Source organism: Corvus hawaiiensis, chromosome 21, assembly GCF_020740725.1.
Source record: "Corvus hawaiiensis isolate bCorHaw1 chromosome 21, bCorHaw1.pri.cur, whole genome shotgun sequence".
Classification (NCBI taxonomy): Eukaryota; Metazoa; Chordata; class Aves; order Passeriformes; family Corvidae; genus Corvus; species Corvus hawaiiensis.
Genome location: NC_063233.1, coordinates 10,038,764 through 10,053,179, shown reverse-complemented (window position 1 = coordinate 10,053,179; position 14,416 = coordinate 10,038,764). Strand labels below are relative to the sequence as shown.

General features: G+C 60.3%; 1 protein-coding gene across 14 annotated transcripts in view; it reads right to left on the bottom strand.

Annotated features, from left to right (window-relative positions):
- Window positions 1–5,276: 5,276 nt before the first annotated feature.
- Window positions 5,277–14,416, bottom strand: part of RGS3 (regulator of G protein signaling 3) — a 67,234-nt gene continuing 58,094 nt past the window's right edge. For 12 of the 14 annotated variants that reach the window (XM_048325514.1, XM_048325515.1, XM_048325517.1 and 9 more), the window contains 5 exons: window positions 12,176–12,249; window positions 8,281–8,382; window positions 7,415–7,476; window positions 6,632–6,798; window positions 5,277–6,541 (listed from right to left, as the gene is read on the bottom strand). In XM_048325514.1, coding sequence (XP_048181471.1) covers window positions 6,356–6,541; window positions 6,632–6,798; window positions 7,415–7,476; window positions 8,281–8,382; window positions 12,176–12,249 — 591 coding nt within the window. In that variant the 3' untranslated portion in view covers window positions 5,277–6,355. Of the gene's footprint in view, window positions 6,542–6,631; window positions 6,799–7,414; window positions 7,477–8,280; window positions 8,383–8,485; window positions 10,961–10,993; window positions 11,891–12,175; window positions 12,250–14,416 lie in introns of those variants that run through there. The other 2 variants (XM_048325528.1, XM_048325527.1) reach the window with 2 other exon arrangements.

Here is a 14,416-nt window from a genome sequence, read left to right as displayed (position 1 = left end):
ACCCACGCAAAAATTTGTCTCTCAGCTCCCATCTTTTACCCAGAACCAAACAGGTTCCGAGTGGTCAGAGGGCAAAGGGAAGCCCTCCCTCAGCTCCAGCGTTAACACCATGGGCCCATCCTCAGGCTGTGGAATTGAAATTTTACCTTGTAGAAAACCACAGGATTTGTTTTCACATGAGGCCTTTGGCTTCCTGCAGCTCTGTCCTGGGGGACATTGTCCATGTCCACCTGCAAAGCTGCTCGGTGTGCCAGGGGTGCATCCCTGGGCTCTCTGCCCCAACCCTCCCAAGGACCAGGGATGTCCCCAGCGCCTGGACAGGTCAGCTGGGGCTGGGGTCAAGTCTGGGCCACTCGCAGCAGTGAGACCCCTCCTCCTCTGGGCCCTGTTTTTCTGCTGTGCCAGCTTTGCAAGGAGAACATCTGTCCTGTGGTGCCAGCTGAAGGTCTGCCAGCTGCCACACGCTGTGGCTGTTGTCCCTTATTGTGTCACCTTCTGCTACCGAGAAAAGTGTGGCTCCATCACCTTTCCAGCTGTCCTCCCAAAGCTGTGGGTGCTGTTATAGCCCACCCCTCTCCACCCCTCACAGATCCATGACCACCTCAGCAGCTTCTCCAGGATTCCCTCTGATTTCTCCACACCCTTCTTGAGCTGGCTGGAGGGAACAGGGCACAAAATCAGATGGACCCATCCAAAAAGCCCATGTCAAGCACAGGAGCTCCGTCCAGGAGCAGAGCAGTGCTGGTTTGGCTCCGGGGATCAGCTCTCAGCTTGTGAGCCCGTCCTGCCCTGGGAGGATTCTTTGGTGCTCTGTGACCCATCCCAGCTGTCCCCAGACCCAGGAGCAGGAGTTCCACCTGCTTGTCTTTGTCTAGAAAATGACCTTAGGGACAGCAGGGCTGCTCCCCCAGGAGCTGACGCATGGCCTGGGTGGAACTTTCCATGAGGAACACATGTGGCCCAAAATAATTGTCCCATTAGTTCGGGAAGGGACGAGAAATCACTTGCAAATGGCTCCTGTGCAAACACTCCCTCCGCAGCCCCCACCTGCTCCTGCTTGGCTCTTCTTCCTCTTCCCCACCTCCCTCCACCTCTCCCTCTGCCAAGGGATGAAGGCAGGGAAAATGGGGGGTCCCAGATTTTTCCAAGGTGAGAATCCCGTTATCAGCTCCCTCCCTGCCTGTGCCCCGTGCTGGCAGTGGGGCACCCTGAGGAGCAGGTCCCCCTTGTCCCCTCCCTGTGTCCCAGCCCTGCTCAGCCACAAAGGAAAGTATTTCTCGCCCTCCTTTGCTCCAGCCTCCCCCAGGCCTCGGGCTGGCTGCTCTCTGCTTTATCCGCTTTCCTTCTCAGCCCCGGGGAATGTGTGAGCTGGAGGGGCTGAGTAAAAATGACCTCATGCAGGGAAGAATCAGAAAATGGGCAATGAGAGGGACACAACAATGCTTCCCCCATGAGCTGGAGGCACCCAGGGGACTCTGACCACCGCTGCATTTCCTGCCCTGGCACCGGCCCAGCCAAGCTGTGTTTGTATCCTTGACAGAAGCCTCTGAGTCTGGTTTTATTTTTACCTCAGAAGCCTTTTACTTTCTCTGTGTTTGCTCCCTTGGATTGTTTAGGGGTGACGTCGTTAATGCCACCTGCAGTGTCGGTGGCACTTGTGCTGCCAGCCTCAATCCAAGGATGCTGTGGAAGGGTATCCTTGGCACCCTGGGCAGGACAGTGAGCTGGGTACCCCCTCACCCACCCCAGACAGCTTTTCTGAGCCCCGGGGTCACCACCCAGAAGGACAAGAGCCCTCAAACACACCCTGCACCCTCTCACCCTTATCACACCCAGAGGGTGCCAAAGTCCCCAAACAAACCCAGACCAAGCCTGACCTCCATCCCCACCGTGCAGACAGCTGGGTGTTCCCGTGGTGGGGCTCCAGACAGCTCCTGGGCATCTCAGCCGCCCAAATTAGAGCTCAACGTGCTCCTGATAAGCCTCAGTAGCCCTGAGCAGGGTGAAGGGACTCTCACAGCAGCTCCGCTGTTTACTCCGGGCAGGGAACTCTTGTGTCAGTGGTTTCAGTATCAAACTGCTGAGCTGTGTTTAGTCTGGGGCTGGAAAGCAGCCTGGCTTCTATTCTGAGAGTATTTGGCTAATCAGGGGTCTGAGGAATGGTTTTGCTCAGGAGGAAGTGATGTTGATTTGGGTAAGTTTGTCCTCCAGGATGGGTGCCTTGGAAAAGCCCAGTGAAGGCTGGGCAGTGCTGGAGCCTCTTGGGGCACAGGGCACACCTGTAAATAAAGGCAAACTTCTGTTTCTGCAGAAATAAGAGAAAAGCTTTATGCTCCTGGCTTCCAGCCAGCTCTGGAATGAGGCTCCTTGCAGCCCAAGATGCTCACCTGGGATGACCACGCTCCTCATTCCCTTCTCCCAATAAATCTTCATCCCAGAGGCGCTCAGCAGCTTGAGCTGCATTTTCCTGTGGCTGCCACGTTCAGAGCTTCCTTTGCTTTTGTAGACCACAGGTGACTCCAGCACCTGTCCCTGGCTGCCACATCAGGCAGCTGATGAAATACTGAGCTGAGGGACACCTGAAGGGTCAAGGCCATCACCTGGGACAGGTGAAATATTTTCCAGCTTCTCCAAGTGCTTTTGGTTCATGCCAACCTCCTCATCCCTGAGGGTGTGAGGGAACCATCACGTTAAACCCAGGACCTTAGGACATTTTACCTTTTTCACACCCGGAATCACGTCAGGTTTTGGACCTTTCGGCTCTGTCTGGGGATAATTCCCATTTTCCCATGTAAATCCCTTCCCTGGGGAGCTTTGCCTCCAGCTGGGTGAGCTTTGTCCCATGGATGAACCAGGAGCACCTTGGTGGACTTTGCCCTGTTTGCACACAACAAACACGGCTGAGTTGTGACTATTTGCAACTCAGCAACTGCTAATTTTTAGCCCAGAGATAAACCCCTGTTATCTGCCGAGATAAGGTCCTCCCTATTTTGGAAGGCACCAGTTTCCACACTGGGAAATTCCCTTTGGCTGCGGCACCAGCGATGTCCTCAGGCAGCTCTTCCCCACATCCCTGAGCCTTGGGATGAGCCTGGGACAGGCAGCAGCTCCTGCTGTCACCCTTCAGGGATGACTTCATTGCAGGTGACGTCCCCCCTCCTCCCCCAGAGCCATCCCATCATGGGGGTGACCCCCATGATTCCAGCACTGCTGCCACAGGAACGTCCCTCCAGCAGTGCCAGTTGCGCTGAGGCTGTGACTCAAATTAGGAATACACCTAATTCCCATTCCCATCACACAGACTTGGGGTATTGGCATCGAGAAGTCAGGAATTTCTTCTCTTGGCATGATTGGATTTTGTCCTGGACATCTGATTTTGTGCTAAATAAGGACATTTTTCTTCCCCTTCTGTACGCTCAGTGTCCTGGAAGAGCTCCCTGTGTCCCCTCGGGGCAGTGGGGCAGGATCTCCATCCCAACCAATGTCCCCAGAACAAACCCCCTCCACGGGCTGACTTCCCTCACCCAGCTCCCACCCAGATGCTCCAAGCTCCTCACACCTTTTGCTCTGCAGCACGAAGCCTCGGAGCAACTGTCACAGCCCCTCTCCCGCAGCACGGCGAGGACAAAGCTGTGGCTTCGCTCTCACCACAGAGTCCACGATGAGACCCGAGTTCATTGTGAGACCTGTCCTGCTGCGGGGGCACTGCCCATCCCAGGAAAACACGGGACATCACATGGCACTTGCAGCTTTCCCCCAGCCCCGTCTCTCCAGGGAATCGAGTGTCTCTGAGCACGTGGGGATGGCGTTTGCCGAGTGACGCCAGCCTGGAACCAGCAATAAATTCTCTTACAGCAATAACCCAGCTCCTGCCACTCACCCAGGGCTATTCCCAGCTTTCCAGGGAGTCACCCCAGGTCCCCATTTCTCCACCCCCACAGTGCCTTTGTCCCCTGCAGGGATCAAAGCCGAGCACCAGATTCCCACCCCACACATCCCACGGCAGCTCCAGTCCTCCCTGCCTGCCTGGCTCACTGGGCTGGGATAATTCCTGGAGGAAAGGCAGGTTCCAGGCTCAGCACCCAGCATGGTTATAGGGTTGGGATGGTCCTGGGCATCACCAGCACCATGGAATGCACCAGGGCTGCTGGGGCTGTGCTCAGGGCAGGGAGAAGGTGACAGCAGGGACTGAGCCCCCGAGCCCAGACCCTCGGTTGGGTGCCCCAGTGAGCCTGAGGACGTGGAAAAGTGGGGGGGCAATGAAGGGTCCCTGCTGTGAGTTTCCTAACATTGATGGTTTGGGATAGAGTGAGGGGAGCTCATGGAGGGAGAGAGGGGGGAGGTGCGAGAAAATCTGTGTCGAGTTCAGACATGAAGGGAAACCCTCCCAGCTGGGAGGAAGAGGAGATGAAGGCTCTGGGCAATGCCAGGAGAAAGAGGAAGGGTCTCCTGGAGAGGCAGCTGGGAGGGTGCAGCCCCCACTGGGTCCCAGCAGCTCCGGGTCAGTGACTGGGTCACCACTGGGACGCCATCCATGGACCTTGACCCTGGGGTGAGAGCAGCATCTCCAGGAGAGCCACATCACCGACCCTGCTGTCTCCAGCCCTCAGCTGTGCCTCAGTGTCCCAACCCGGCATCACCTGCTGGTTGTTGAAGAGGGAAAGCAGGCGGCTCCCCAGGAGAGATGGTGCCTGCTGGGGGAGCTGCGCTCAGGTGGGGCAGCCACACATCCCTGGGCATCACCAGCAGCACCTCTGGGCAGCCACAGCACAGCCCTGTGACACCACAATCACATCCCGGAGCCATCCCAGGCTGACCACAACCAGGTGACACTTCAGGTACCAAACACGAAACATTCGCATCCCACAGCCGAGCACTGCCCTTGCTGGGGAGCAGCAGCCCTGCCAAGCTGTGCATGGAGCTGCAATAGCTATTTGTTGCTGCTTTTGGTGTGTCCCCAGAGGGACCCGGAGCCACAGGAGGTTGGTCACTGGTGTGTTTGGGATTTCCGTGGTCAGAGGTTTGTGCCCTGCTGTGGTGAACAGCGACCGCTGTCCTTGGGAACAGTCTCGCTTTGGGCAAAACTCTGCTCCTATACCCAGACCTGGCCTCAGGAGCATGTGGCAGCTGCTTCATCGCAAATAACAGCTCAGAAATTCACAGAACCAGATTTTCCCTTCTTTAGCCACGCAGTAATAGGATTTTACACTCCTCAGTGAGGCGAGGGCCACGCGGCTCCACCAGCGCTGACAAACACGGCACGAACAAAAGGCATCTACAAGAAATTATATTCTCCTTTTATTTACCTATGACCATGACAATGTAGGTTTTTTTCTAGCTGCAGAGATGCTTTGCACTGTAAACTGGGAGGCAGGCAGTGCATCCCGCCCTGCCAGGGCCAGCAGGAACCCCCCTTCCCAAACACAGCATTGTTATCCAGAGTCAGGAGAGCGGCTGCTGCACAGAGTGGCTTTTCTCCATCACCAACCCCTCCGTCGTCAGGGCATGGATATATTGATATTTACACCACGCTCCCCCGGCGGCCCGCTGCCAGGGAATGGGTCTGGCACACTAAATCTGCTACCTTACAAAATCTACACACCTGGAAAAAGAAAAAGGCATCCGCTCCGCCGGAGAACTCGGCCGCGACACACACGAATATTGCACTTGTAACTTGGGGACGGGGAGGACAAGGGGGCTCCTATCACACAGCAACGTGTCCAGCTACAGGAGGGCAATAAATAAACCAGGGGTGAGGGCAGGAGGGGGTGCTTTGCACACCTCCAGCGCAGGGCAAGGACCCGGCTCTCGTCGCTCCTGGGGGGACCCACCACGAGCCGAGGAAGCACCGGGCTCCTGCCAGAGCTGCTCGGGGGCAGCCGGGAGGCCCCGCGGCACGGGGAAGCACAGCAGCGTCCTGGGGCTGCTCCAGCTCACAAGGCTTTGATCCGGGACCACGTTCGTGTCGGTGCTGCTGTCCCCTCGCCAGAGCCCTGCACGAGAATCCCTCCTCCTGCTCGCCGAGCTGGGCTCACTCTGCGCCTTCCAGCAACGCTCGTGGCTGGGGCAGGTGCTTCACAGTAGTCTCGTGGGAGCTTCCCTCCTGGCTAAATCCATGCCGGGGCCACCCCGACGGCGTCGTACCAGCGATGGTGGCTCGGGGTGGTGCAGCAGTACCAGACTGCTCGGCCTGTTGGTCCCCTCGGCCCCGAGCTCGGTGCCTTCAGCTGCCCCACGTCCATGGCCTGGGGGCACGAGCAGGGCCGCAAGCTCCCACCAGCTCCCGGGGAGGCCTCCACTGCCCAATTCCATGTAAACACACAGCTCCCAGCCTGCCCCGAGACAGTCCTTGGGCCTACAGCGGGGAGCTGCCTTTCTTCTGGTTGATTATGTCCAAGTACAGGTCGGAGCGGAGGAAGCGGGGGTACGAGTCCTTCTCCATGAGCCCGTAAATCCTCTTCTGTGCCAGGTCAAAGCAGCTGCGGGTGATGTTCTGCAGGTTCTCCTTGGTGTGTTCCCGTGTGTAGGAGTCCAGGTTGACCTGTGGGCAGAGACATCAGGGCTGGTGAGCAGCTCCCCAGGCAGCCACGGTGCCGGGGAGCCGCACACCAGCATGGGAGCCAGCCCTCACCTCCTTGCAGGACTGGATGGCAATGTACTCAGCGAAGATCTTCTTGGCCTTGGAGACCATCTTGGACTGGGATTTGATCTTCTTGAACTCCTCACAGGCCAGCCAGAACTCCAGGTTCTCCTCGCTGAACTCGGTGCGCAGGAAGGCCCTGAAGGCAGCGAGCCCGTCTGTGGGGACAGGGACACGGCTCTACTCCCGCTCTCCGACAGGGAACACCCCACAGGACTCTCAGCAACTCTGCAAAGCTGCAGCCCAAACCACCTCCCTGCACTGCCCGAAAACCCCCCCTGTGCAAACGGGCAGCGATGGCATTGCCAGGCCAGCACAGCCCAGCCAGGAGCTGCAGCCACATCCCCAGCCTGGCTGCAGCATGGAGAGCCAGAAGGCAGGCTGGGCTGGAGTGGGGACAGCACCCCGCAGCCATCCCCATGGGCTGGATGTAGGATGAGGTGCCTGAGAAGGACTGTCCCCCCATCTTTGGGATGTTCTAAAGCAGCTCCTTCTCCATGGACCCTCTGCACAGCCCCAAACCGGGCACAGACACAGATCTCTGCCTCCTCCTCCCCAAGCTGGGGGGCTGCAGCCCCAACCTGCCCCTGTCACCAAGTTCCCCCAGGGCCAGGCAGGAGCAGGAGGGGTGCAGACAAGAACCACGCTAACTTCCCTTTGTGTAACCCCAAACACCAGAAGGGATTAACAGAGGAAATCCCATCTTTATCCAGGCACGTGTCTGGATATTCCCCTGGCAGCAAACACAAGTGGAAGGGATGGACACACACTCACATTTGTGCAGCAGCAGCTTCTCCAGGGAGTCCCCCCACTTGAGCGCTTCCTCGGGAGTGGGCCTGTGGAAAAAGGACGGCACGTTGGCAAAGCTCAGCAGCAAAAGGTGCTTTTGCTGCCTGCTAAACATTTCCAGTGGATTAAAAGCCAGGCTGTGAGCCCAGCACGGCTGCTCCCAGCTCCCAAATCGGCCTCCTGCTAAATGTTTCCAGGGGATAAAGCCACGCTGTGTGCCCGGTGGGGCTGGCCCTGGCTCCCACCTTGGCACTGGCACTGGCAGAGCAGCTGAAGGCAGAGCCAGGCTCTGCACCAGGCAGCACCACAGCAGCTCTGCCGGAAGGAAACCGCTGCCTTCAGGCTGGCAGGAAGAAAATCCGACCCCAGGAGGTCTGTGCAGGCAGCTGTAGCACTTCGGGTGTCTGAGCAAGAACTGGAGAAGCTCCGGGTGATGCGGAGCTGCGGGAAGTGGGATTTCAGCTGTCCCGTTCAAGCAGCCGGAGGAGCTGCCAGGAGCAAGAGCAGGGAGGGCTCGTCTCCAGCTGCTGGAGCATCTCCAGAGCAAAGTGGTTTTTCAAACCATCCTCTGGCCAGTTAAAGTTCCACAGACAGGCACTGGGAGAACGCTGCCGTCAGGTAAGTTTCCAGCCCAAGCTGCTGCTGTGCCACTGCCCAGGCAGGACCTCTCACTCTCCAGCAGGAGATTTTCAGCCAAAAAATATTTTAAATGCTCCTCCAGATACAAAAACTTTGTCCACAGCTTCCCCAAACGGGGTGAACGTGTTGAACGGGGTGAGGAGCTCCAGACTACAGCTTGTCCCCAAGCCCCCATGGTCCCCATGCCCACGCCACCCACTCGCAGCACCTACTTGAGAGATTTGAGCACTTTGTCCAGCTTGCCGGAGGGGTTGGCCCCGGGCGACTCGTTCCGCCGCCGAAAAATCCCCAGCCGGTTCTTCATGTCCTTGGCTCTAGAGAGAAGAGCGAGTGTGAGCGGGCGGGCGAGGGGACGTGGGGACCGCCAGCCCCGCGGGGACCCCCCGGCAGCCGCGTCCCCCCGCGCCCAGCACCTACTCCTTCATGGTGTGCCGGCGCTGCAGGCTGCCCGTGTGCGGCCTCTGCACCGCCAGCAGCATCTCCGCGTGGAACTCCAGCGGCGGCGGCTTGGACAGGTCGCGGAAGAAGGGCATGGCTGCGGGGACAGCCCGTGCTGCGGGGACAGCCCGTGCTGCGGGGACAGCCCGTGCGGCGGGGACAGCCCGTGCTGCGGGGACAGCCCGTGCTGCGGGGACGCTCGGGCGCTCTGCCGCCCGCCCCGAGCCGCGCTCCTGCCCGCCCCGGCCAGCGCGGAACGGGAAGTGGGAGGGTTCAGCCCCGAGAGCTTTAAATGCGGCGTGGGGCGGCCGCGGAGCGTGCGAGTGAGTAAAAGCTGTGTCAGCCCCGCCGCTGTTTGGGACGGCTCTGCCGTTGCTGGGGAAACTTGAGGAAAGGTGGAAAAATCAGCGCCGAGGCGGATAGTGGGGCCTTTCAAGAGACGGCGGGGGAAAAATAATCACGGCGAGGATTTACGAGGGCTATTTATAGAGCGCAGGCATCCCGGGAAGGCAGCGGGGCCGGCGGCGGGGCGGAGCGGGCTGAGGAGCGGAGCGGGGACGGCGGCGCTGCCCGGTGTCCCCTCGCTGCCCTGTGTCCCCCCCATGTGGGTGCACCCACACATTCCCCACGGCTGTTCACACGCCTGCGGTGCCAGCCCGTGTCGGGCATGGCCGTGGGGACATTTCCATAAGGGGGTGGCCGGGACTGGCAGCGCGGGGCACTGAGGCAAAGACACCCCACTCTGTCACCCCAGCACGGGTCTACCCGCTGCAGCATCCCTGCACAGATAGACTGACGGACACGCGGGCACGGGGCTCGCGGTTGCCCCCGGGAGCTGCCAGCAACACGAAGCGGGACAGATTTTTGGGAAGCTCCGTGGGAAAAGGCGCCGGAGCCCCCCCGGAGCAGCCCCGGGCACGGGCAGGGACGGGACGCGCGGGCGGTGCTGCCCCCGCGTGGCACAGCGCGGTCACTGCAGCCGCACACAGCGGGGACGGGGACACCCGGGGGCACCGGGATGGGGCCGGTACCGAACACCTCCCAAAAACCCCACAAAATGCAGCCATGACAAGTTCTAGCGCTTGGGCCTTGCTTCTCACTCCCTTCTCTGGCAATCTTCTCCCAATGGCAGTGATTTGACACTCATTAAAAAGCGAGTATAACGCTATCTTAATTACATGTGGCCGGGACGTTTATAATGGAAAGAATTACAGCTTCCATCTGTGTTTTTAATTTCTTCCATTTAAAATACCTCTCCTCGATCTCGCCGCTAAGTGCACACAGACAGTATTTCACTGCCTATGGATATAATGTATTTATCAAAACTTAAGAGCCTTTACACAACACATGTGGACTCTGCCCTCTAAATCTGAAGCTCCTTACCTGACAACATCTCATTGGGCAAGCGGCTTCAGTTTTCACTTCTTGCTCTTTCTGACTCTGCAAATTTAATGTTACAGGACCTCCCAGGGGTCACACAGGTCTAAACGGGGATGCTCAGGGGAGCCACCTCTGCCTGACCAAGCCATGCCCAGCCTGGCGAGGGACACAAGGGGGACAGGAGGGATTCAGAGCATGGATGCACCACCCCACCCCCAGGTGATGTTCTCCAGATCCACAGCTCTCTCCAGCCCCAGGAGAGTAAAAAACAGCCACCAGAGGGGGAAAAAAAAGACCTGCAACAACACCAGGGCTCAGACCAAGGAGCCACAGAATGACTGTAGAGGGCAATCGCTCCCCCCAGTCCCAGGTGCCATCCGTACCCTCACGGGCAGGGACAGTTTCACTGCCTTCACACCCTGGGCTGTGCTCCCAGCAGGACACACGTCCCGCTGCTGCCAGCTGCCAGCACCCGCTAACGTGGGAAAAGCAGATCCAAACACGGAGCCTCACGCTCCAAACACCATCTGCCTCCCATCAATGCGCTGCCAGCGCCACCGGCAGCCGGGGACCCGCCAGCACACAGGACAAGCCACCCCATACAGCCTCGAACAACAATTCCAGCAGCGTTCCCAGTTTAGCGGGGCACCAGTCGGCGGGGCTGGCAGAGCACTGAACACCCCTTGTGTGACACACGTGGGTCACCTCCACAGCACAACCCTCGGCACAAGGCCAGCTGGCCCACACCAGGCAGGTGATCGCGGCTGCTGGGTGGATTTTCCAGCTGGAACACACCAGGCAAGCACCTCCTAAGGAAGTTCCCCAACTTCCACGTGCTGCTCCTCTTGCACACCCTTGCAAAGAAAGAGCAAGTGGCACCAACCCAGGCTGTGACAGCCCCCAGCTGCAGCCACAGTGCACAATAAATGCCACAGCAAAAGTAATTCCATAAAAAATTGCTGGTTTCACTCTGGAGTTGCCTCTATAAAGTGATTTTCCCCGGCACCCCAGAATGACCACGAGGCCCAGCACCATCACCCCGGGCTGCTTCCAAACCATCCCCTGGGCAGCACATCCCCGTTCCTGGCAGGATGCTGGCTGTCCTACCTTTCCAGGTATTTTTCCGAAAAGTCCACCATGGCGTGGTACATCGGGGCCGGCAGCGTGTGCCGGCGCCAGGCAAGGAGCCAGTGCCGACCCGCGGCCCCCGCACCATAAATACCCCCGGAGCCGGCCGGGACCGCGCCGCGCAGCCAATGCGGTGCCAAGAGCTCCCCGGAGCATCCCCCGCAGGCTCAAGGTGAGCGCAGAACCCGCTCCGCGCCGGGGGGGCCGAGCCTCCCCCGCCAGCCCCGTCCCCCGGCTCTGCCACGCGGCCGGGGGGACGTCCCTGCTGCAAGGGCTTCGCTTTCATTTCCAGTGCTGGGGGGGGAAATAATAAAAAGAGCTAAAAATAGGCGGCAGCGATGAGGCAGCGCGGGCCGACAGTGCCGCTCGCTGGCACGGCCGGCGAGGCCGGGCAGCTGCGTGCGCAGCCCCCTCGCACCCTGAGCCGCTCGAACCACGTGTGGCTCCTCCACCTGCCCGCCACACGTGGCCCGGGGCACAGGACACGCAGCCACGGGCACCGCCGTGGCCCTGGCACCCGGCCGGATCCGCGTTCCGGAGGAGTTCGCTCCCGAACATCCCCACTCGTGCGCCTGCCCCGCCTCAGCTGCAGCTGTGTTTGAGGAGAGCAAAGGCCACGGCAGCCTTGTCCTTGCTTGCACCCACTTTTTGGCACCCCAAAGCCTTACCGGGAGCAGCACAGGGGCTGCGGTGTCCCTCGGGGTCCCTGCGGTCCCTGCTCCCACCGCGCTGCCGCGGATGTGCCGCGAGGGCTGAGCCTGACCCGCGGTGGGAAACCTCCCCATTCCACCTCCCCATTCCTCCTCCCGGCATGGGGCCAGCGGGAAGGAGGCCCCCAGCTCAGATTTCACCGCTTCCATGTCCTCTCCCTGAACCCGGGCAAGCTGTTTTTCCCAAGAGCTGGTGTCTTCCCCCTGTCAGGGCGCGGTGGAAGGGGGTGCTCCCAGCTGGGCTGGGCAGTGCCCACAGCACACCCCACCACCCTCCCTGGACACAATTCCATCTGAAGTGAGACTCTGGTTCATGGCTTTGCTGCTGGAAAAAGTCAGGGGAAAAGACGGGGATCCTGAGGGCTCCTGGTACCAGCGGGGCTCAGCCGAGGTGTCTGACCCCACAAACAGCCCTGGCACACCCTGATGCCACCCCCAATGTGACACTTACAGGCTCCTGCTCCGTTTCTTGCGGGAGGTCTCGTCCCCTTCGTCACAGCTGCACTCAGGGTCTGCTCCACTCAGCTGGGGGGGGAACAGAGAAACAGCGACTGTGTCATCACACCAGGACGTGCCCACAGTGTCACTTCGTGTCACCAACCAGCAGGGCCAGCATCCCCATGGTCCCCACAGCCACATAGACCAAACCCACGGCACCCCCAGGGCTCCTTCCTCGTGATGACAATGACACGAGACAAGCTCCTGACGCAGGAACCTCCCTCCCCTCACTCATCCTCTGCCTCCTTCAGCCCGTGGCATTCCTGGAGCATTCAAGGTGACCCCACAGCTGGCGGCCCAGGTGCCCTCCAGGTTCAAGGAGTGGTACCTCCTACAGGGAGGGCGTTCCCATCCCCACTCCTGATGCTCCTACTTAGCTCCTGAGTGGGCACAGGGATCCTGCCACTACCCAAAGAGCCTCCCAGAACGAGGCTGGGCATCCAAAATCAGGAGTTCCCAGCAGTCCCCAGGCAGGAGAAATCAGAACAGTTCGCCCATAATTGAATCCTATCGTTGCAGTTTACAAGTCTGCTCTCTGAGCACTGCTCCGGGGCAGCCTGGACAAACCAAGGGGACCTGGGATGTGCCATGAATTCAGGGCAGCGCCAGCACAGCCTCTGAGCCACAAAGCCTGGCACCGGGCGGGGACACCCCCGGGATCACCATAGCTCGGGGGCTTTAGCATTCCATCCATTCCTGACCGCTGCAGACGCTCACAGCCAGCCCTGCATCCACCCGACCCCCGCCGCCTCATCCCCGTGCTCCCGGGGCTGCCAGGCGCTTTCCAGGATCATCACCCCGCGGCCGGGCCGTGGGAACCCTGTGCTCAGCCCCGCAGCCCCGGGCCCGAGGTTTCGGACACTTCCTTCCATTCTGCGCCCGGGTTTCCGGAGTTTATCGGCCCCGAACAATGCGGCCCTCGCCGAGCACCTTCCCCGGGCCGCTCCGGCCCCGGCAGACGGGCTGGCCGGGGCTTCCTGCCATTGTCCGGAGAGGCTCCGTGCTCGGGGACAAAAGGCAGCAGCAGAGCTCTCCCGAGGAGTCCCAGCGCTCGCCACAATGCCCAATAAAACGAGCGGCTGTGCGGGAAGGAGGGGAGCGGGAGGCACACCGGGCACGATGGTGTTAAACAGGGCTCTGCAATGAGCCCCTCTGGAACACTCCCAGCTGGGAAAATAACCGAGAACCTTGATGGATGTGATGGCCCTGCAGCCGAGGCCGCCGGGTGCAGGCGTTGCCAGTGCTTGACAGCTTGGTGGGGGAATTCCGTATGGGAATTGTGCATCAGTGTCCTGCTCTAAAAACCTCGGAGGTTTCATTGAATTATTCAAAGCCACAGACCAATAAAAGTGCCTCCAAAGTGTAGGCAGGGGGTGGCAGTAGCCCAATCCCACAGTGGCTCAGCCCCGTGTCCGGCTTCCCTGACTGCTGCAGACCCTCCACAGGGAGCTGGAGAGGCAGGGCAAGGGGAGCAGGGCAGTGGGAGTGGAGTGGGAATGGGGCAGTGGGAGCAGGGCAATGGGAAAGGGGCAGTGGGAACGGGGTGGTGTGAGCAGGCAGTGGGAACGGGGCAGTAGGAACAGGCAGGGGTGCCCAGGAGGACACAGGGCCAGGGATTTAGGCTCCGGGCAGCCAGAGCTGCTGCAGGCTTGGAAGTGGGAGCCGCAGGAGGTGCAGCCACCACACTGCCCTCTTCGCCGGCACAGGCTGCCCGATCCCCGCCCCAAAAATCCCAGTCTAATGTGCACCAGAGCAGTTTAACGCAGGAGGAGCTCCATTCACCTCTGCGGAGAGCATCCACCCAGGCGAGAGCAGGGAGCGCAGCTGGAGGCTCCCCGGAGCAGGGTGGGGCACGACCCAGGTGCCCCGGCTCGGACAGCGCCGCAGGGCTGTGGGGCTGCGGGGCTGCAGGGTTGCAGGCTCAGGGCTGCAGGGCTGCAGGGCTGCAGGTTTGCAGGGCTGCAGGCTCAGGGCTGCAGGGTTGCAGGCTTGCAGGCTTGCAGGGTTTGCAGGCTCTGGGCTGCAGGGCTGCAGTGTTGCATGGTTGCAGGTGCAGGTGCAGGGCTGCAGGGCTGCAGGCTCAGGGGTGCAAGGCTGCAGGGTTGCAGGCTCAGGGCTGCAGTGTTGCAGGGCTGCAGGCTCAGGGCTGCACACACAGCGGCACTGTAAGCCCTCCTTCAGGGCACTGCTCACA